Below are 23331 nucleotides of genomic sequence, written 5' to 3'. Positions count from 1 at the left end.
CAGAACACTGTACAGGTACTGTATGTCACATTTGCATTACACACTACAGTACAAGTCTACAATCATCCCTGCAGTACATACTCGTAGTATCGTGCTACAAAGTAGTTATATCTATATAATATTTATCGTTATATCTTTATATTCATATATATTTATATAAAGACAAGCTTACCGACCAAAGCGTATTTATGCGCCGTTTTTATAGGTCCAGCTTGGTCTTAAAAAATTCCATATTTTCCATAGGTGTGCCAATAGATTTTTGTTTTTTTTTAATAACCAGTGGTCAAAAGATGGTTTCACCAGGTCTGAAGTATAGAAAACGTAAAGAGCATTCGAAGAAGTATTCACTGCACCTCAATAAAAAGTACTTAACATAATAACTGTAACCACGGAGACTGGAGCGAATACATAAATACTTGCTTTTTAATATAGATGATAATTAGTAAATTAAGTATTAAGGTTAATAATAAAAGGTAATTACAGCGCCCCTTATGCCGCATATACAGTATCGGTCAGAACATCAAAACGTCAGAAATTCAGAACGTCCTAACGTCAGAAAATCAAAACGTCAGAATATCAGAAGGTCAGAGCGTGAAAAATTAAGAACGTCGGAACGTCAGAACATCAAAACGTCAAAAATTCAGAACGTCCTAACGTCAGAGCATCAAAACGTCAGAATATCAGAAGGTCAGAACGTGAAAAATTAAGAACGTCAGAACATCAAAACGTCAGAAATTCAGAACGTCCTAACGTCAGAACATCAAAACGTCAGAATATCAGAAGGTCAGAACGTGAAAAACTAAGAACGTCAGAACATCAAAACGTCAGAAATTCAGAACGTCCTAACGTCAGAACATCAAAACCCAATTGCATCATCAAAACCCAATTGCACCCAAAACGTCAGAAAATCATAACTTCAGAACGTGAAAATATCATAACGCCAGAACGTAAAAATTAAGAACGCCAGAAATTCAGAACGTCAAAATATCAGAACGTCATAACGTGAAAAATTAAGAACGTTAGACCGTCAGAACGCTAGATTTTTAATATTTAAAGTGACCTTTCCAAAATAAAGCCAATACTATCCAGTACTTAAGTGCCGAGCGCGGATGCGCGAGGCTACCTTGTATAGATACATAGATACGAATTACGAGTATACACTCTGGAAGCCTGCCAGTACGCGTACGCTGTAGCGTACTTACTTACATGCGCAGTTTCATTGCTGTTATCTTTTCCTGCTTGAATCAGCTTGATGCCAATTGTCAAAACAACGTTTCTATCTTTCAATTTTTATTAATTTATTCCGAAAAATCTCGAACGATTAATTATCCACTTATACTTACAGCATAATATCTGCAACGCTATGTTATTTTTGTTAACTGCTGTATTGCACTCCTAAAAAATGGCGGCATCGCCACGGACCCCACCAACATCTCAGTGGCAAGTTGGCGATCTGGTACGAGTGGAAGGTAAAGATTGTGAAGGGAAGATCGCCTTTATCGGGGAAACTAAATTTGCGTCGGGCATCTGGATGGGTGTCATGCTTCGTGAACCGAAAGGGAAAAATAATGGCACGGTTAAGGACGTGAAATATTTTGAATGCGAGGAAAACTGTGGAACGTTCGTCCGCGAAAGTCAGGTGAGGCGTAAGTTGTTTAACAGATACGAAGACGTCGAACAGTAAGTTCATAGAAATTCATACAACCAAATGACGGGCAAAACAGTGCGTTACGATTGCATGTATTGTACAATATCGCTTGAGTTTAGAAATATTGTACGTTTTCGGGCAGGTATTTGCGTTGACGAGCGAACGAAGAGGATCTTCGGCCACCTCATTGACTGGCTCCACAACATCACTGCAGAGTTTGACTGAGAAGTCTGGAGGCTCAACGCCGTCCGAAGCCCATACGACAAAAACGGATAAGACTGCCGCCAGACCGAGTGTTAAGGGATCTGCTGCGAAAGGTGCACTGCCTGCGCCGTCCCAGAGCGCCTCCAGAGTGCCTGCGCCTGGATTGAAAGCGCCGCGTCCTTCCGCATCTATCCCTTCTGGTCTTTCCTCCGTTTCCGCAACCGAGTCGAGTAGGTGCATCGTGAACTGCATCCGTGAGGTTGGCAGAATTGTGATACATACGAAAATCAATATTATCCTTGCCAAAAACTATTTTTTATGAAGCTGTAGTAGAAATTGTACAATATGAAATTGTCAAATTTGCTTGATAAATTCAAGCTTTCGCTGATTAGTTTCGGTCAAACCATTACTGTAGCCGCGAGATAACTTGCACCACAGAGTCTGGTGTACGGAAAGTTATGCTACAGTAAATTTTGGTTTCTTAAAGTTTCTTAAAATAAGCTGTAAGAAATTTCCCACTCTTTCACCTTGTTTTATTGGACGTCTGCTTTAAGCGGTGAAGCGATAGAAATTACAATAGAAAACACCACATGCATTGAAAACATATGTTGGATAACATTATTTAAAATGTAGTGCATTTATCTTTTTTTAATTTGTTTAGGCAGCAAAAAACTTCCGACCTTTGCCCCTGTACTAGCCTCTGCCGTCGCCGCAGTTGATTCTTCGCCACCGTTAGAGCAGCCGAGTTCGCCAGCCAAGAATGATCTCCCCAAGGAAGCTCCTCTCTCTTCCAGAGAGATCTCCCAACCAGTCACAGCGACAGAACGCAAAGGATCCTTGAAAACTGAAACTTCAATCGACGCTTCGACGGTTAGCGAGACGGAAGCCGCACGCCCTGAACCAAAAGAGATCGCGGTTGATATTCACAGATTAAAACGGGACTATGAGTCGGAGAACAACAAACTACGTCTTCAAATCGAGCATCTCGAGATCAACAAGCAAAAAATGGCAGAAGCTCATGGTGAGCTGCAGAAACAGTTGCTCGCTGCTCAGAAAGAAATTCGTGAGGTCAAAGAAGCGGCGTCCACCCAGGAGGATCTGACTGAGCTTCACGAAAACATTGAGATGTTGACCCTTGATCGCGAGATGGCGGAAGAAAAACGAGAACAGATGGAACGGGAATTAGAGGATCTCAAAATGAAATACGAGGATAAATGTCTGGATTTGGAGATGTTACAGCATCAGGTATCTGAGGGAGGGCATGGAGAAGCGTCCACGAACATGAAAGTTGTGCAGCTAGAGAAGCAAAAACAGGATTTAACAGAAGCCCTTTACAAGCTTCGAGATTTGCTGGATGGAAAAAAATATGACGTGCAACGGTTGGAAAAGGATTTGAAGGCAGCGGAGGAACGAAACGATGCCCTTACTGTTTCGGTCGAAAGACACCAGAGGGAAATTGCTACTAATGAAGAACTTCTAGTGAATCTTCGTGAGCAGGTAAACGTAATTGGGCCATTGCCGTAAAAATTGATGCTTTCAGTCGACCTGTCTGCCATTTGCGCTGTTTGCTTTATTGGACTTTAAGCTATATAATTCTTGAAATGTGTATTACATACAACTGCCGAATGAGTGATTAGCTTGGTACTGACTGTATTTGTAGGTTGATGCTGCTTTGGGTGCGGAAGAGATGGTTGAGCGTTTAGCTAACCAAAAATTAGATCTGGAAGACAAAATCGAAGAACTACGGGATACGGTGAAGGATTACGAGGAGATAATGGCTATGAATAATGAGCTGATTGAGCTATCACGAAGTGATGAGCGGCACACCCACGAGCAGTTGGATATGGCTCGATCCGAAAGTTCAATTCTGAAATTGCGATTAGTGGAGCTGCAACAGAATTTGAATGATACCAGCCAGACGGTGCATAAATTCCGTGATTTGACGAAACAGCTGCAGGAAGAAAACAATCGTATGCGCGAGCAACTGCAACTGAGTGCTAACACACCAACCCAAGCTGCTGTGGTGCCGGCATCGGTCGATTTCCGCCTGAAAATCCAGGACGACAAAGTTAATGCCGAACGAGTGGATAGGAAAATCCTGATGATCAAAGAGAAGATGCTGCAGCAGGAGCAAGCCTATTTAATGTTGTTCATGCCTGACATATTCGCCATCAGCCGTGAAGACAGTTTTATCCGTATCTGTGTTTTACCGGAACTGATTGGTTTGAAACTGCGTTTGATTGAAGAAGAAGTACAAATGAAATTTGAAGTTCCGACTGCTGTCGATTTATCTGCTGTTCAAAGCTTTGATGCTCATCGTCGGGATGAAGTCGCCTATGCGTCGTATTTTAATTTCCTGCTAAAGATTCTAGAGGCGAATGACCGAGATATCGACTATGCGATTCGCACCGCTCCGGCCGAAGTTTTCGGTATGTTAAATGATTTAGAAGGCCGGGTGGAGCGTCCAGAGAAAGCCATCCAGTACTATATCGATCAGTTGCGCCAGAGTCGCTTGGATGACACGATCAGTCTCGAATACCTGGAGACCTCAACCAAAGATATGGACGATATTTTAGAACGGTTGAATGCGGTGGAAGCCAGTGCTCGCAGCAGTATGGATAAAATGAAAGATGTCATGGATATTATTGCTTTCGGGATGAAATCGATTGCAGCCAGCGCGCTGGGGCTGAAGTTGTTGGCGGGCGATACGGCTCCAGAATTTTCCAAATTGTTTATGGAATTTGCTAATAAATCCGAAATTGTAACAGATATTGTGCGCAAGGTGAAGCGACCACTGGACACCGACAATGAACTGCGCGCAGTGATGCTTTCGGAAACTGTCGATGCGCAGCTGAAAGATATAGTGAACAATCTGCACCGATGTGTGGCACTGTGTTATTTGTGGTATCAGACCGTCAACACGCAGAGCGCGGTTCACGCCAGTGATAAACCACCGTTGGATAATGAGCACTTGAAGCGGATTCTGTACGCGGAAAATGATAAAGGATCATTCCGGGCACAGACAGGATTTTATAAGACCACCACAACGTCACCACAACAGACTATGTTGAACTTCATGGAGGAAACCACTGGAACGCTGCAACAGTTTTTTAAAGAAATCAACGACGGAGAGTGGCATCGGGGTGGTGTTAAACTTCCGGAGATGCCTAAACATCCACTAAAGGTTCGTGCGGAAACGTTGAAGAAGGCGCTAGCCGATGCGGAAGCACTGAAGAGCAGATTAGCTACAAAGGATGAGGAGATCATCGAACTTAAGAAAAGTGAGTGCTTTTGTAAATTATGCTGCACAAATTTGATCAGGCATTGGTTTTCGGCATGGGTGTTTACTTGTGTATTTTTCATTGATTATTATGGGGTAGAGTTGAACTAAGAAACTTTTAACAATCGAATGGACGCATTAAATACAGTGCGTATCATACAGGCGCAATTGTTTTATTAATCGGGTGTATATAGGTACAGGTGCATCTCTTAGTTTATGTCAGCTTTGACGTTTTAATTGTCAGATTTGCGATCGAAAGTGGAGGAAATCAGCGAATACCGCCTGCGCCGTGATATGACCGAGCGAAAACTGGAAACTGCATCAAAAACGGAAGAAGAAAAATTGTCCAAGTTGCAGGTGCAAATTCTCGACCTGACCAGTAAACTGCACAAGGTACAGAACGAGTACGACACGGAAACCGCTCATCTGCGTATTCAACTGGAACAGTCAGAAGCGGATAAGAAACAAATGGACGAAAAGTTGAAACAGACCAGCAAACGCTTCCTTGAGATATCGCCTCGTAAAACACCCGGCGGAGTTAGTACGAGTGGTTATCCATCGGATGGGCAGATCGATGTACTGCGTCAAATTAATTCTTCCTTGAGGGCGGAAATTATCAATCTTAAAGGACAGCAAATTAAACGGGATTTGGATCAATTACTTCCACCGCTCAAACTCCCGTCGCGAGCAGTTCGAGATCCTTTTACCGAGCGTCTGAATAAGCTGAAACGCCAACAGATGGAACTGGAAACGGAGAAACGGATGCTGTTGGCTAAAACTGTTGTTGATTTAAGTAAACCAAAGGAGGAGCGGGACCGGCTAAGGAAGTTTAGGAGGACAATGGATGCCGAATTGCAGTTGAAATTAAGAAAGGTACTTTAATTGTCACGGAATGCACGATAAATGTCTGTTGTGATAGATATCATTTTGTTTTCAGATTCAGACGGAGATTTCGGAACTTTCTGGCCCCGGACGATTTTTCGAAGATCTTACTCTCACGGATTGAGCGTTCTGTGTGTCGTTTAGTAATTTTCTGGATAGGAAGGCTACCGTTTTTAACCCAGTGATGAAAGACGAATGCGTTTTATTGTTTCTAAACCGTACTACGCGCTGGATTATTTTGTATTTGTACTTCAAGTTTTTATTTGAATTTTTATTTGACGAACATCGAATGCGTCTGTATAAAGCTGCTGTAAGCGGTATTGCAGTGATCTTCATTAAGCTGTTTGCAATTCATAATAAAATATGCGACTTTCACACTGTTGCGTTGTCGCATTTTTCCATGCCTAATGAATAATTTTGAGTTCTGGCTCTTTTCATCACCCGTACAAACACGAACATTCGTACCACTTCTTAATGCTTTAATTTGACTATAAACAAGCGAAAACGGTCAAAACGATAAATTTCTAAAGAAAGAAAAATCATAGTTTTGTGAAACTCAGGACGCAATTAGCCTGACGCATTTGTACAAGATACTGACTATGGCCAACAAAATAGTCGGTGTTTGGCTGAGGTTACGTTCGGATGCGCCGGTCTGTGTAACGGTCACGTTCCTGCAGATCTCCTTGTTCTGGACTTCATCGCGGAAAATTATATCGTAGCACTCCAGTGGCCAGACGTAAGAGATATTACGCTGAATCATAACGTTGGGGCATTGTGGATCGGACAGGACCGGTAGCATGTCGATGCTGTCAACGCGGAACAGTTCTGGTGTCTCCAGCTCGCAGACTGGCTCGTGACGATGATACAGATACAGGTTCTGAGCTCGCGATTGCGCACATTGATCGGGATTGCTGCTTACGGGGGCGGCGACATTCCGGTCGAGAACAGGAACGGTGTTCGGGCCATATGTTCCCATTGCTAGTGACCCATACGGGGCGTTGTCTGCTGTATTAGACGGAGTTGGATACTGCTGCAGTAGCGCACTGCAATCAAGTAAATTTGTACTTTATGGAAAAATCGGTTTTAATTATGATTATGATGCGTACGTTGCTTATGATTATTCGCGATAACAGCAACAAGGTCACAAATTATGCGTTAACAAAGAGGTGTTCATAAATAAGCACGTGATTCTTCTATACGCCTATGGTAGGTAACGCTGGCTAGCAGTTTGGTTGTTATTAACAATTAACAAAGACCAAAAATGTTGGCCAAAGTTAGCGGAACGTTTACAAAAAGTTATATTTTAGAAATTTTATATCAAATGTATTTATTAAAGCTGACCTTTCGCTACGGCTTAACATCGGCACGGAACCGGTATTCGTGCCCGCTCTGGCAACATTTCTTAGTGCTTGGATGTGTCGCAATTCCGGTGTTGAACCACAAAACTGGAAGCCGGCAATTCGAGGATAATATGAGAATATTGCTGAGCATGCTTCATTGTTGCTGCCGTATCCACCGGTTGTGTCCGAAAGCACTCGTGATGTATTGTATGTGCATTCCAGAAGAATTCGGTCACCCGGGAGAATTTGCACATGGTCGATATCGCGGAAAGGTTGGAAAGCGGAAGTATGAGCAAAGTCTTCGCTGATGACTTTCACCTCTTTTCCGTCACGAATCAGTCGTGTGCGCATTTGAATACCGTAACTGTTTGTTGTATGCTGAACGCTGGTTAATGTGATTCCACCGCCAGGAATGTGCTAAACGTCAAATAAAATTTAACCATATGTTGACAAATTTACGGCAAAACGTTTTTGATAACGTTATTCATGAACTTAATCTACTGAAAATGTATACTCACTTTTCTGGAGCACTGAATATCGCAAAATGCTCGCACAAGAAATTCCCGGCTTTGACCAGGAATCAGTAGTTTTTCACCGTTATCCGCAGAAACCGATAATAAACCAATATTTTTGGAAACTGTCCGTTTGGAAAGGTCGAGTTGCAGCTCATTTTGAACTGCACCAATAGGAGTGATTCCGGATGGAGTGTAGGTGACCTTTAAAAGCAAAACGATTTCTATTAAATCCCTCCCCTGTGTTCGTTCTTACAAACCCGGGTTTCCATTAAATTCACCTGAAGCATTCTGAATCGACCTGCGTACTCTTCCCGACTCATGGTATAGCCGGTGTCATCCGGAAAACTGTTCGGCTACAAGCATTCAAAAAACTTCGTCTGTTCTTATCCCTGACGACTCGTATAATTAACTATTTTTGTCGAATACATCGTACCACATTGCTTCCAATGTTGCTCCACGATGCAATCATTTCGCGGCAGTTTTTTATTATGTCCGCATAGATGCCTTCCGGTACGCAGTTGTCGACAAACCGATTTGGTTGAATGCTCTTTTCTTGCAGTTGCGCGGCAGTTATGTTCTTAGCACACATATACAGCTTTATGGACTGGATGCGTGGATCAGCTTGGGCTTTAACCTGTCAAACAATACTGCTACATACAATTTTACCGTAAATATACCTAACTAAAATTGTGAGAACTGCGAGCTAAATTTGTACGAAAGGCAATGCGGTGCTGAAAGTACGAAATTTCCACAACTGTTGCTTAATTCACATGTCACTAATTAACAGCGCAAACGACTTAACATGTCAGCCGGTACTAATAATGCATACCTGTACAATGCTTTGCTGATTTTCTGGGAGGTCAGCCGAGCTAAACTGACAAGCATTTTGGAGTGTACTGGCAAGATTGTTGACGTTTGTATTGGTAGGCCATAAAGTATCAAGACCTGGTTGTATCTGTTAGAATAAAATATAGCCAGTGTTATCTGGAACGTTGTGAACGTGAGAATACTCAGCAGATGTGCGCAAAATATAAGTAGACCGTATATTATATAATTTGGTCCTAGCTATAGCACATGCATTTGCTCACCGCGGGAATTGGGAGACGCCATGGTTGAAGCGCATCGGGGTTGGTTGTAGTTGTCGTTGACGGGATCCGTCCAAATTTACGGTCTAGCAACAAGTAGGGTTGAACGGTGAGTCCTCGTGGTTGTTGTAGATTAAGGAAGACGGGAACTGGTTCTAAAGCGCTTGATGGTGTCACCGTTCCGAAAGCCAAAATTAAGCTGATTGTACTTCCCTGTAGCGATCAAACATACCCACTTGTAGGCGGTACTGCATGTTTTCACCTTTATGATAACAGCGACTAATTAAATTCAGCTATTCTAGCAATAAAAAATGCATTTCGATTATTAAAATGCATCGCATGCACTATTTTTCGATTACATTTTACCCTTACGTTAATAGCATAGTCCTGGAGAAGGTCACAGGTGCTTAATTTACGCTGAAAACGAGCAACGGTGTATGTGATGCCATTGCGCTGTTCTGTCCTGACATCCGATCTATCCACGTTTGGAATCGTGTCTTTTGCGACCAAAAAACCTTGGTTTTGTATGTACTGCTGAATATTTGAGTCCTAAATTATAAAGCACGTAACATCAGCCCATGAGAAAACGCCAGTTATATATACAATATTTCTAAGGGTCATCATAACTTATCTGTCGTAAAAGGGCTACTTTATTAGGTAACCGTACGTACTATAAGTAGTACTAAAGCGGTGGCTGCTATAAAAGCACTAAAAGGGATGTATTTGCGTTGTACCGTAACTTGTACTTTGCAGAAAAGATATTTCTAAGTTTCGCTTACATAGAAATGCTGTTCAGGCGGATTGGCGGTTCTAAGCCAAGCAATATAAATGTCGGCATTCTTGAAAGATTCTACATCGTCCAAATTCGGGCTAATACGCGAACCAAATCCTAATCCTATCCAGCCCGTTGTAGGAGCGGCAAATTCGAAATTAATGTCATTGGTCGTCACATTCCATTTCACCTAATGGATGTGAATTGTGGAGATCGAAGAATTGTATTTATAAAAACATAGTGTGACATACATGGTAGCAATGGTCAATATACGCAGCACTTGTGGAGCATTTTTTCGAAAGCATAAGAGATACAACAGTACGTACCTCAAATATTCCGTTGCCGACTGGAACCTGGAGAGAGCGTTCGTATTGGTCTTGTCCAGAAACTGCTGTCCAAGTCAGTATTACGGCGCAAAATATTCTGGAAAGCATGTTGCAACACCGTACATCCAGTCCGATGTATAAAATAAATTGGACTGTGGATTCTAACGCGTAATATTAATACCAATGTAAGTCGCTGTTAATATCCAAAAAAATTCAAAATACAGTTTTAAGTTGTTTGTAGTTATGCGTGGCGTAATGAAAGCGTTTATTCCAACTGGGAATGTTTCGGTTGCATGAGTTTTGTAAGAAGTAACCATTTTATGTAAAGGGGAATTTCGATGGAATAAGCATTGCAAATATGTGAACTTGCCTTACGAAGGATGTTTGCCCAGTATATGCGATAAGCTAGAAAAACATAAGCCCATTCTGACACATGAACAAATATACGAGACGTTCGAAAGGAATTCCGGAATCATGTCTTACGATACCAGCACAACAGAAATGCAGTGTACCGAATTACTCAATGCACGCAAAACTTGTGGCAAAATTTATTATTGATATCATATGTCAACAATATCGGGCAGAATTAATCAAACGGGAAGAGCGTGTATTCGGCAACTGCAATCGGCAACGTACAGTAATGGTTGGCGCTGTGAATAATTCTTACCATTAGTTTTTTTTTTAATCATACACGCGCAGCAAGCGTATTTGCTTTGAATGTTCTATAATATGCATTTAGTGTCGATTGCCCAGTGGCCATTACGATAGCAAAAATAATAATCCGATTTTAAAAGTTGGTGTTAAAATTTGCACTACTGTACAGCATTCTTGTTTACTCTACGTGAATATATTTTGAATCATCTTCAGAATCAGTAATATTACTCTGAACTGTACGTCCGCATTTAGTTGATTGCATAATTAAGCCAAGGTGGATTTGATATCATATATTTATTTATTCCTCATACACCTTGGTTAAGCTGTACCGTCCGTTATGAAAAAAAGGTGTGTAATTTTGCCACGCCTTTGATTCCATAATTATTATCGTCAGTGATCATACCGACAATTTGCAAAGTGGTGTTTGCCGTAGAGCTTGGATTCATAATAATACTAACAAATTAACTCGATGAATTACATTAATATACAAATTTGTACCTATAGACTTCACGTTGTTCTCTTCACATATTGTTCGCTTGTCGTTTAAAACTCGTACTCCTATGTGTGTAACTTCTAAAATTATGATTGAGCACGAACGTTTAGAACATTGCGCTTATTGATTTGTCACTGGTCGGTCATCATAGAAAACAACACAGTTGTCTTGTCATTGCCGTGCGTATTTATTTCTTTCGTAACCACCATACAATAAAATGACAATGCGGCCTTTTCACCCCATTTTCTAGCGTCTACCAAGTTGAAATACGTTGTACTTCAACTTGCTGAACTAGTCTTGTTTAAATATGGATAGCAACAATAACGCTCATATAATTAGTATGCGACCTTTACAGTTTGCTGTAACAGTATAACCAAAACACGTTCGCACTGCTTTCAGTGGGCTTTTCGGAAATTAGGTAAATGCTCACATTGCACCATACTTAACGAGCAACATTGAAGAATCAGGAAGAAGAAGCAGAAGTGAAGTACTACACAATCAATATCGGTATGATTTAATAAGAATTACACTCCTAACGGAATATGCCGGAGAACAGCAACCAGAAGAAACACTGAAGCAATAAGATACCGCCATTTGTAAACTTTAGATATTAAAGTGCAAAGAATTGAAGGCGTCCATATTCATGTAATGGAGTAATAAATTTTAAATGGCGCTAATTTGCACATGTACAGTAAGTTGATAATTTATCTCAAGTGACAATAACATACATTTGTGCATGAGTAGAAAAAATCACATGCGCCGCATGTTCAGCAAAACAAAATCCGGAGTTGAAAAGCTTCAGTTATCTTAAAATCTTTCTCCATCGTCTGCATCAGAATTTTCTCTGCTGTACAGCTGAAACGATAATTAACTCAAATCTATCTGTAAGCAATGAATTCAGGCAGTGTGATATTAGCATGTTTACAAACACAAACAAACGCGGCAAAACGTACAGCCTTGTTTAATAACAAGTGTGAAGCTCGATGTAGAATAAGGTCGGACGCGGACCAATGGCTTGCGCCGGTGTCTTCCAGTTGTTAGGCACATCTCTTGCAGTAAACAAGATGCGATGGACAGATTCATCTCGGGGCATGTTCAACAGCCGGCTGCGAAAACGAATCCGCAAACATCATTTTTCCAAAATTTATGGTTGGCGAACGGATTATATGATTTAATGGTTGCGGTAACGGGTTTATCTTACCATATGCATATACGACGCGCTTAAAATTTTCTCAAATAGATTTTTAATATTATGTATTATGACGAAGAATACTCACAGTTTTATCCTCATTTTATTTTCGTTCCATCTTATCGGCTCACAAGTGATGGAAAATGACGAGCCAGTGCTAAGCTATGATGGAAACGCTTACATCGTTCTCCTAGAAGCGGCCAAAGAATATAATTATACTATCATTGAACAGTTGGAAAGCTTCTATTTTACCAATGGATTTTCCCGACAAGCCAACGCTTTTCTGTCCCATCGTTTGAAAAGCCTTGAGAGAGACAGGTAAGAGATCCTTTTACATATATTCCCTGATTCTTCCTTTTAAATACTACCCGGTAACAAAAAATGATGTAATTTTGTCTTGAGAGAAAAAGAACCTGGTACCACCTACTACGAACAATATCTACAATTAACAGAATGTAGAAACTTTAAAAACATAAACACTGGAAAATCAAAGCCGATGCGAGAAAACTAGAGTAGCCACTCAACTCGAGATCATTCTTCAGCAGACAAAACAGCAAACGTCCACTGCCTTGTTTTTTTTAAAACAGTAAAACCGTCAACCGTTTGTCGGTTATTTCATTTTGCTAACATAAATGATAAATCCAATCTCTATTGTTGTTTTATCACGGTTTAAAAGTTGGATCAACTGCGACCGTCCGATTCGTCCCTTCTTTTTTGGAAAACGATTTCGAACGCACTTTTGGCAAACCACCAGGTGAGTCTTCGTAATCAAGAGCGGCGTCCACTGTATTCCCGCATTCAGTACAGCGACATAATGATCCACACGAGACCTTTGCCTGAAACCACAAAATATCAGCAAAAAAAAACAACGACTCACACTGATTAAAAAACTTACCAAATAGCACTCGCAATACCGTTTCGAACATCCTGATTTTCGACAACGGCAACCTCTGACATGGGCTTTGTCACCGCTTCCGGACTGGGAATCAGTTTGCACTTTGGGCTGAAAAGCTTGGGAATTCTTCGATAAGATCATGGCGATAACGACAGATCTGTCGGCTTCGTGCTCAGAATTGTTATGGCATTCTACACAGGCACAGCCGGCTTGGCATTCCACTCCACGATTAAAACAATCACAATACAGTTTAAGGCAATGAGATTTTGAGCAATGGCAAGGCTTTCCAATTTGGGCACTGGAGAAAGATACCTGCTGTTTTTGGCCCATGAAACTCTACAAGAGAGATAAAAACATTAAACATGTTCATGCATCTTATGGTCGAAATCTGGAATTCAGTAAATCGCCATCTCAAAGAAACAATATATTTTCAAGCTATACTCCAGATGCGCAGTTAACTATTACTCATCCACCACGTTAAATCAGCTCAACTAAGCGCCTCGAAGTTGCAAATCTATCGTTTCGGCGAATGTAAAACTTACGAGCGAAGTGCACTGTCTGGAATTTTTTGGTATGGGAAGTTTGTTTACATGCGGCGCAGTCCCTTCACTGCTTTTGGGATCCGTCGCAGGAGTCGCTTGCCGTACAACAACTGATGTTGACAGTTTACTATTCATCGAAGCAGCAGGCTGGCCGGCATCTGCAAAAATGTATGTAAGTATTAACAGGAAGCAATAAACAACTTACACTTGCTTCGATCGATCTGCTGCCAAATAAATCGAAATGAGTAAAAAAAGAACCTCAGTACTACAATGTGTTAAATCAGCATGAAAGCAGCAGTTAAACGATAATTTTAACATGATCTTGATGAATAATAAAGTTCGAGTTATTTCAAACGACATGTAAACAGATAAAACAGACCACAAAATACATAAACATTTACATAAGATGCACTATAAAATTATAACTTAATCGCAAAATAACTAAAACACTTAACGAAAACAACTGCAGACACATTTTAAGTACCTATAAAGATAAACTGTGGAATTTGTACTTGATAACCAGGAGGTGCAGCGGGCCTGGAGGCAGTGTTTCGAGATTTCTGCAGCTGCAAATACTTCGACAGATCGTCCCAACACAATGTTGGCACCAAGGATTTCGGGACAGGATATCTCGCAATACTGACAACAGTGGAAGTCAATCGTTCGCGTTCCGTGCTAGGTAGAAGAGGTGCAGGAAGTTTCGCAATGGGTAATTTATTTGTCAGCTTTTCGGAGGAATTAACCGACGCCGCGATCGCTAAAACAGAAACAAATGACATAGTGCGAAATAATCGTACCCTACGAACTGCACGCCAGCAAAGATTGCGTTCGATCGGATACCTGAGATCCCTGCTTTCTTTCTCACAGATACCCCTCGAACTCTCTTCACGGGGTCGTTTTTCTGCACTTTTACGGTGGCACTCTTGATGGGTTTAGGAGAAGCTCTTTTAGTATGGCCGGGAATATTTCGTGATAAATCGACATGCATCTGCTGCATGTCATCCGAGCTGATAATCTCCGTCTCAATATCCGTCAGTCTCTGACTCGGTTCTTCAACCGAGTCATCCAACGTCAGCATGTCCGCGTCCATCTATACGCGGTGTAATTCAAACCATTGATCCAGACGTAAGTAATCCAAAAATTCAGGATGGTTTATGTCCGTATCTGTCACTTCCACAATTCACAAACGGACGGAGAAATTATTTTCTAAAAATAAAAACAATCGTGTGGTCACAGCCTTTACGGCGTAGTCCTGCAGGATGAAAAGGCTACTGGCAACCACCTACGGGACCGTGCTTAAGATGTACTCGTATAACAGAAGTACACGTTATTGTTTTCTGTTTAGTACGTATTTCCCTCTTTTCTGCCTTCTGATCCCTTTCCAGCTTTATTTTAGTTTGACGCAAGAGAATTTTGTCACGCACGCATATTAACGCATATTAACACGCATATTAACAACAATTCACGCATATTAATAGAATTCACGCATATTAACAACAGCAGCATCGGCTGGTGTTCCGTATATCTATATAATTTATTGTACTGTACGGCATCCGCTTAATAGAAATTGAGAAGTCCGTTGCTACCTATGTATGCAGTGCACAATGCATCAACGCAACATGGGCTTTTTGCATAAAGCACCGAGCACGTAAGTTATCTATCCACAACAGTTGCTCATTGAATTTGTATTACAGTGAACCGTTGTCGGACCCCTTCGAAGAGTTACCGAAGTCTCCTAAACCCGGCCTTCCCTTTTGGGCACTACGCAGCGATGCCGCTACGAGAGGTATCTAGATCATTAATCAGATCTATAGGCTTGTGAGCATTAAGACAACCACAACAAGGCAAAACTTTTGTCATAAAGGTCAATGCTAGTGTGGATAGTTTAAACTTAAATATATAGTAATTAGTAAGCTACATTTTGCAGAACTGCCTTCTGGAAATTCCTCCCAGTACTGTTGGTACGCGACAGCCCAACAGGCGGACTGCAGCACTCTGCGTAAGTTCCATGACAATAATCATCATTGCTTATTCATTGCTAATCCTCTTTAACTCAATGTCGAACCCTAATATTAAATAATAATTCATATTGATTCGCATTAAGTCTGAATTTTGCATCTACTTTTCAGTGGACACGGCGAAAGTTGTCTCGTATTTTCCGCCGAAGACCGACTATCCGCGTGATTCCATTCCTGTGGCATTTATATCCCTAATCAACGAACAAATGACCACACAAAAGTGCGGTCTGTACTGCGTACTGCAGAACTATCCCTTTGCCAACTACATCGCCGAATGTGAACTTTGCTTATGCGGTTTGTTTATGGAACGACTTCCGGCGTTCAAGGCAAACAGTCTGGCCAACAATGGAGCGGTTTGCATAAGCGGAACCGGTCTGGTTGGTGTGGGCATTCATGCGGCATTCAGAGCGGCCAGTTCGACTGCAACCACCAGTCCAACCGGCTCCGTGTTGTCCGTTGAACAACTCATAGCCGGCATAGAGTACGATTTTCTGGTGAAGATTTGGCACTGGAATCGCCTGGGTTTTGTCACCGTTGTTTGGGATCTGGGAAACGATAGTCTCCGGCCGAACGATACGGTGGAAATTCAGAATAATGGATTTGGATTTCTGCGCAAGAAGATCAAATATTCGGCACCCGGCGAGTTCCGTCTGCGTATTGTCGCCGATGATGGGTTCAACGAAGTGTTTCGAGATATTCCCATACAGGTGCTACCGTCCGAAGGGAAAACAGCCATTGCTATTACTCCACGACACCCAGCTGTGAAAGAATCCATAGGGTTTCGAGCTCCGGAATTCGATGACCAGGAAGCGAACTTTATGTGGTTTTTCCAGGATTCGATCTCCTTCCATGAAACCACGACTTCCGTTGCTCAAAAGGTTAGCATATGTTACGACGATTTCGTTTAGTTCAGAAAAAAAAATAGCCAAACAAAAAAAAACAGCTAAACAGAATTTACAGTAATGAAATAACTACGTTCTTAACAGTAATCTGTAATTAATTTTTATTACACTCGTTTTAAAAACTAATTAGTAAGCAATAGCAGTAGGCAATAGTAGCCTACTACTTAGTACGCAATAGCCATCAAATAACACACGCACAATACATTACAGTTAAAATTTCCGATTACTTTATTACTCGTCGGTCATGAAATAAATTTGATTATGGATTTCATAAGTAAATTAATAGTTATCCGTATGCGCTCTTACACTTAGAAATTATTCAAGTTCGTTTTGCGTTCTTTTAATCACACGGTTTCATCCTACGTCTATAACTACAGACTTATGAAGAGCCAGGTGTATATCGCGTGGATGTGGCGGTGACAACGGCCAATCTCAGCAAAACCGGTTCCATCGATATCCTTGTAGAAAGCCCTTTGGAAGGCCTGCATGTTAATTGTGAAGCCACGGTCAATGCCAATCGCATTGTGTCCATTGCCGGTTCTGTGGATAAAGGCACAAATTACGCATTTTCTCTGGAGAACGGACATGATTTTGCCGATCCCATCAACAGCCCTAGTGGACGTTTTCGCGTGCTTTATTCTCAAGCTGGCTTTTACAACCTTTCCTTGAAAGCGAAAAATTCGATCAGCACTTTGCAGACCTCATTCGGTATGCATACAAAGGTCACCGGCACAGCACTCTCGTGTCGATTTGTTGAATGAAAACGTCCTTTTAAAAATGTTCATTATTCAGATACACTGCGGCAAATTAATCACGGTCATACATTTTCGGGAGTACATTTGTGATTTTTGTAGGTATACGAGTGGTGGATCCGGATATGATTACGGTCAAACGATTGGACTTCCCATCTTCGGCGGTTGTCAACGAGACAACCCCGTTGAAAATCATACCGGATAGTGATGGTTTACAGGATAGTTTTATCGAGTGGTTCTTCTCAGATAACACCCAAGCTACTGGGCAAGGATTGTTCAATGTCAGAAAAATCTTTCGAACCTTGGGCGACATCCATATCCGAATTGTTATCACCGGCAAGAGAGGTTCGCGAAGAATCTTCCATGCCGTCATTTCTGTTGTTACGCTGTGCACCCTAACACCGTCCCGGGGAAAAAGTCTACAAACGCGTTTCCAGTTCATGTGCCGCGGTTCGCTGGGCCCTCTTCCCGGGCTAGAAATCCATCATGCTATCATCGCCAACCCCGTGTTGGGATTTTATGACGTTCTTTACCCAAAAACCACGCAGTCGTTAATTTTACCCGACCCGCTGTCTGTTGAGCGGAATTGGACGGTGGCGTTTCCGGGCAGTTCTAAGTGCGATATGCGACCACAGTGTGGGAGCAACTGCTGCCCGGTGTTCAACATCAACGCCACCTTTGAGAATACGCGACCAGTTGCAGAAATTATCGACGTCATGCAGAACATTCTCCAGCAGACCGATCTTCGGGTACCTAATAGAAACAGATTTAATATGTTTTATATTGAGTCGGCACTGTGCTTTGTCAAAAGTTGAGCTTGATGTTTTTATGACAGGACCGAGATCATCACCTTTCGATTTTGATAGTCCAGAGTTCAATCCTGGTGAGGACCAACGCAACCGATGATCAGCTAGGTGCGGTGACAAAAATCGTGGCACGCATTGCTGAAGAAGTATCCGGAGGGTTTGAAATGGATAGGAAGATTTCCTTAGGAGGACACCTTTATGACCTTTTAACGGTAATCACCACCATATTCGGCTTTCTTACAAGAATGTTAAACAGTTTATTTGAGTTTGAGTTTGATTGAAATTTACCTGAGTTTGTTTAAAATTTTAAAATGCAGGTATTAACTTGGACTGACAATTTTCGCGTGACACCAAAAGATGCTGCACGAACAGCCGACTTTTTAGTCAAATTTGTGCGGGATATGGCGCCCCATACGAATGTAGTTCCTCCCAAAGACGGCGTGTTTGGTTTATTAAAGCGTTTGTTAAATGGTCTTCCGGTAGCGGGCGATGAAAGCACTGCGCCATCTGATATAATTCCTGTCGTTGATTTGTTGCGTCCTCTGGGACAGCTCGTCGGAAACTACATTAACGAAATCAGTGACCGGTCGGTCTCATTGACCAGTGATGTCACAATCACGGCCGTGAAAAGAGTTCTTCCCCCAAATGGAGCAGTAATTAATGTAGGAGGTATGTGCCTGATAGTAATAGTAATATGAATTTTAAGTCAGAAAACGAACCAGCACATAAGTAAACATCATGTGTATCACTGTAGAATGTCGAAAATTAAAGTACTGTACTGCGCTATTTCAGATTAGTTCAGATCAGATTAACCATGTACTAGTATTGATTATGCCGAAAATAATACGAAATGCGGTAGGCAATTTAGGCAGCATCAGGAAATTTCTATTAACATAAGCTTTTGGTTTAAGTCCAGCTTTTAATTAATTGTGCAGGATTGGTTATAACGCTCCCGGCTAAATTGAGCTCTGCGCTGGCCAGCTCGGAAGTGGTCATTGTTGTCAGCAGATCCAGTCAGAACTGGGACAACCGTGAACCTGCCGGTGCCCCGGAAGTTTTCTCCGTGTTGTTGTTGGATCGGAATTACACGGAGATCGACTTAACGCAGCACACCCAGCAAGCGGGAATAAAAATTGTTCTCCCTTCGGAGCGGAATGCCGGCAATCACTTGGGACTGCAGGCTCGCATGCAGAGCGTACCTCTTAGACTGCAACTGCTCCCCAACGCAGCATCCCGTTTCCGAATTCTGAAAGGTCAACAGGATCAGTGGCCAGCTGACCGACTGTACATGACCTTGCAGCTGCGTAGTAATTCCACACTGGGCAACGCAACGGGGCGGGTTAGTGTAGGACTGGTCGATGGCGGAGATCGCGTGATAGAAAAACGCATCGTCACGTATGATGATCTACGCAACAGTGACGTAACCACGCGCTGGAATTTCGCAGCGACTAACGGACAAAATTATTTATCTCTAACTAATGAAGGAGGGCTATTTGTGGAAGTTTCGGCGGAGCTGCACGGGACTAAGTGTGTGGAGGGAAAAGACCCGGGAGATCTGGTCAGGACCGACTGCGAGCCAGATTCGTCCAGTTCGGCGCAAAATATGCGAACATGCGTCTGCAACCGGTTGGCGTCCTTTGGAGGAAGACTTTTTGAAATCAACGATTTTCTCTCTCTAGAGCGGACTGTGGTAAGTTGATCTGTTCTGCCCAGTCTGTAACAAGTACAAGGCAGCTTTTTTTGTATACACAAACTATACAATATCGTCATGTTGTAATAGTATGCCAGACGAATTCAAATAGTATTATTCGGTCAAAATATTTTCCTTATAATATCCGTATTTCAATGGGCTCAGATCCGATTGAAAGTGAATAAACAACAAAAAGCAGTAAATGCACATGATCCCTATCACAAACGAAAAACCAAAAGCCAGAAATTTGACTACACCTGCAAAGCTAAACGAAAATTCAGTCGGCTCATAGACCTATAAGTACTGTACTCTAGGAACAACATTTTCAAGCAGCGCAGATGAGTATATCTTTAGATATAACGCGGCACTATCGGTTTGTTCAACGAATTATTTATAAGTTGCTGATACTGTATCTTCGGAAGAAGCAAGTATTAAGTAATGAACTTATGATCACCATATTTCACGTTCCTTAACTGAATTTGTAATTATAACGCTGCGCATCTTCAAAGTAGCAACAAGTACACACGGTCAATATTTCCTAAAATCGCCTGTGCAAAATTATTTATTACAAGTAACTGTTTAGAAGTACACAAAAAAATACACAGTACACTCACATTAATATCCTACTCTAGAAACATTAAGTAATTTTTAGTGCAATGAAGGCGAACCAGCAAAGAATTAATCGCGAACGGTGAGAAGAGTCGTTAATGGCTAGCACACTGATCTATATTATCCTACTCTCTATATTGTATGCTGCTAGTTTGATAGAAACTTGCGAAAACGAAATCTAAAACATTATCTGTAAATCTTATACCTAGATGCTGGTGTGAAAATAATTAATAAAGCACAACCATAGAACAGCGTAGATATCCGTGGACCTGCTTTGAGAAGTACGATATTAACGAATGCGTAATTTTGCAGGAACTTATGTTTAACAAAAGGAGTGGCGTAACGGTTGCAACACTGGGAATCGTAGCAGCAGTGTTCATCGTGGCATTAATTGCCACTACAATCCGGTTCCGGCCACTGGAGGAATTCAAGCAAATCTTATCTGTTGGATCCGGAAAAATCCAGCTCGATGTTCTATTCTGGCAGCGAATGAATAACAATAACGATTTTCAAAGTAATAAAAACCTTTTTATTGTTATTTTCCATGCGTAATCCGGGCAATACATTGCGCACTGGTTTACAGGTGGACTGTTTCCTTTAAGACTGCATATCTGCGGTGCAGCCGGACGACTGGAGCATGTGCTGTCCTTCCAGCGGCAATCCGCCTTTGGCTCGTCGCTCTTGGTTTCCGTATTCTGCGACCGGCATCCGGGAATTATTGCCAGTGTGCGGATTACCGGGAGGCTCATCGAATCGACATTCCCGTTCCAGTTTGCCACCGTGTATGATCCGCGCGAGAACGCTTTGACCCATTTCCGTCTCATGCCGCCCGCGGCTGATAGAAGAGCCGCACGGACGCGCCGGTGTTGTCTTCGAAGTGTCCTCAAAGCAGATCAACTTCAGTGCCGGCCTGATAATGCTGATGGAGTGCCGTAAGCGAATTAAGAAAGATCATTTGTGGGTGGCAGCGGTGCGGCTTAAAGGGTCACTGTTGATGGTGCTGGAATTGCAGTCAGCGGCCGTGACGATGTTATTTGGGATGATGGGAATGTGCGCTGTGCAGCATTCACTCTTTGGCACTGGGGTGGATGATGTTCATGAGCTGACCAAAGTGTTCCGGCCGAAATCGAAGGATTTGGTAGCGGGTTTGTGGAGCGTGCTGATTGTTAGCCCCATAATCACAATTATCGTCGAGATTCTACAGCGGTGTCATCATCGCAGTGCTAATGCCATACCAACTGTTGAAGTTCATCCCAACGCTGACGATAGGTAACACAGTCACCGTAACACTGTAGTAGAAAAAGCGTATGCTGTTGACAGATATTTGCAAAAGCAACAATTTAAACAAAAACAACAATTTTTAATGTTACGTAAGTAAAACACATCCCCGTCAACTAGAATAGGGTTACGTATGTATGTGTGTTACTTACCATCCGACAAACTGCAAAAATATTTAAGCATTTTATAATTAGACAGTGAACTTTCACGTCACAAATGTACTCTGCCGCCTACTACAAAAATACTGTACTGTATGTACATTTTGATATGAGAACAGGAAAGCGTTATACGTATTACTAGTAATCACCCTGTAATTTTGCCAAATTAACAAGGTAATTGCGGTCGACGCAACAAAGGGGTAAAAATATTACATAAAATATTGTATACATTGTCGTTATTTAAGAAAGCGATGTTTAGGTTTGGTATTGTTTAAGTCTCAAGAGCTGTCAATTGCTTTTTCGCAGAGCAAACAATGCAGCTGAAACATTCTATGACAACGAAGGAAGGGACAGCGAAGCGCGTGACAGTCCAGTGGCGCATCCTGAACGCCTTAAGGACCCTTATTCCCACGGTATAAATCCGTCCTTCTCCCACTCTCTTCCATCCATTATACGTATGAATGACGATCACTCCGATGCCATGGCCACACAATTCCAAGCCCACGCAGCACCCTACAGCACAATTTTACGCGCTAACACGCACCGTTCAATGTCAACCATCCCCTCAGAGGGCACGCCCATTCTTGACACCAAAAGCACAATCCACTCACGCTCCCAACTCTGTGCCTCACAATCTGCCACCGCCACGGGCACATTAGCCACTAACCAAGAAATTATCCCCGCTAATCCAATCGAAAATTACAACAGATTCATGCGCAATGAAAAAGACACAAAGAGCAAAGAGACACACAGCGCAGCGTGGTCCATTCCGGCCGTTTGCCGACAGATACTGGCCTATATTCTCTGTTTTACCCTATCAGCGCTGTCCATTTGCCTTGTGCTGTTCTTGGGATTGAATTTCGGTTCGGGAATGTCATTGCATTGGCTGATTTCGGTGCTAGCGGCATTCCTTATTTCGTTTTTTGTGATGGAACCATTAAAGGTCATCGGAAAGAGTCTATGGGTGCCCTATCATGTCACCAGCCTGCAATATTTTCAGAAAAAGTTTGCACGCTGTCGCCATGGATTGACACTTTGAAAACTGTTTAATCAATTTTATCCCGTAACTTTAATATGTTCCTTTATATTATTGCCATTTGCAGCTGCAGGTTGCAGGGCACTGCATGTCTGTGACTCTGTGTACAAAACGAATAAATATTTGATGGTGCGGCGGGACGTTAATCCTTATGTAAATCAGAATCCAGCCTTGCATCACATCCTCCACGAGATGTATGGATCTTTGTTTACTTTACCATCAATTAAAGCGGCTTGATGGAGCGAAAACAGCAGCTG

At 42.1% G+C, this 23331-nt stretch overlaps 5 protein-coding genes across 5 annotated transcripts; 3 read left to right on the top strand and 2 right to left on the bottom strand.

Annotated features, from left to right (window-relative positions):
- The first annotated feature begins 1251 nt into the window (after positions 1-1251).
- On the top strand, positions 1252-6389 carry LOC129591196 (dynactin subunit 1-like). Its single transcript, XM_055486761.1, has 6 exons — positions 1252-1639; positions 1791-2082; positions 2514-3349; positions 3513-5133; positions 5377-6005; positions 6070-6389. Exons 1-6 carry the CDS (start codon positions 1403-1405, stop codon positions 6136-6138), a joined length of 3684 nt encoding a protein of 1227 aa, XP_055342736.1. The 5' UTR covers positions 1252-1402; the 3' UTR covers positions 6139-6389.
- An 89-nt stretch (positions 6390-6478) lies between these two features.
- LOC129591197 (MOXD1 homolog 2-like) lies at positions 6479-10391 on the bottom strand. Its single transcript, XM_055486762.1, has 10 exons — positions 10053-10391; positions 9734-9916; positions 9327-9503; positions 8958-9167; positions 8699-8824; positions 8303-8503; positions 8148-8222; positions 7873-8070; positions 7356-7771; positions 6479-7057 (listed from the first exon to the last, which is right to left on the bottom strand). Exons 1-10 carry the CDS (start codon positions 10158-10160, stop codon positions 6571-6573), a joined length of 2181 nt encoding a protein of 726 aa, XP_055342737.1. The 5' UTR covers positions 10161-10391; the 3' UTR covers positions 6479-6570.
- A 2004-nt stretch (positions 10392-12395) lies between these two features.
- On the top strand, positions 12396-16009 carry LOC129591412 (uncharacterized). The gene is made up of 4 exons (XM_055487048.1): positions 12396-12706; positions 15520-15611; positions 15753-15786; positions 15955-16009. The coding sequence occupies exons 1-4, from the start codon at positions 12459-12461 to the stop codon at positions 16007-16009; spliced, it is 429 nt and encodes a 142-aa protein (XP_055343023.1). The 5' UTR covers positions 12396-12458.
- LOC129591258 (protein lin-54 homolog) lies at positions 12745-15046 on the bottom strand. The gene is made up of 5 exons (XM_055486844.1): positions 14666-15046; positions 14310-14582; positions 13826-13983; positions 13284-13619; positions 12745-13224 (listed from the first exon to the last, which is right to left on the bottom strand). The coding sequence occupies exons 1-5, from the start codon at positions 14913-14915 to the stop codon at positions 13051-13053; spliced, it is 1191 nt and encodes a 396-aa protein (XP_055342819.1). The 5' UTR covers positions 14916-15046; the 3' UTR covers positions 12745-13050.
- On the top strand, positions 15999-23202 carry LOC129591257 (uncharacterized). The gene is given in 10 exon segments (XM_055486842.1): positions 15999-16721; positions 17123-17453; positions 17600-18246; positions 18333-18515; positions 18621-18972; positions 19239-19993; positions 20915-21116; positions 21186-21430; positions 21432-21871; positions 22345-23202. Coding segments are annotated over 10 exon segments (4560 nt in total). The 5' UTR covers positions 15999-16049; the 3' UTR covers positions 23078-23202.
- Positions 23203-23331: the final 129 nt, after the last annotated feature.

Source organism: Paramacrobiotus metropolitanus, unplaced genomic scaffold (assembly GCF_019649055.1).
Source record: "Paramacrobiotus metropolitanus isolate TYO unplaced genomic scaffold, Prichtersi_v1.0 Parri_scaffold0000045, whole genome shotgun sequence".
NCBI classification, from domain to species: domain Eukaryota; kingdom Metazoa; phylum Tardigrada; class Eutardigrada; order Parachela; family Macrobiotidae; genus Paramacrobiotus; species Paramacrobiotus metropolitanus.
Note: the sequence above shows the minus strand (reverse complement) of the source record. Positions and strands in the feature narration are given on the sequence as shown.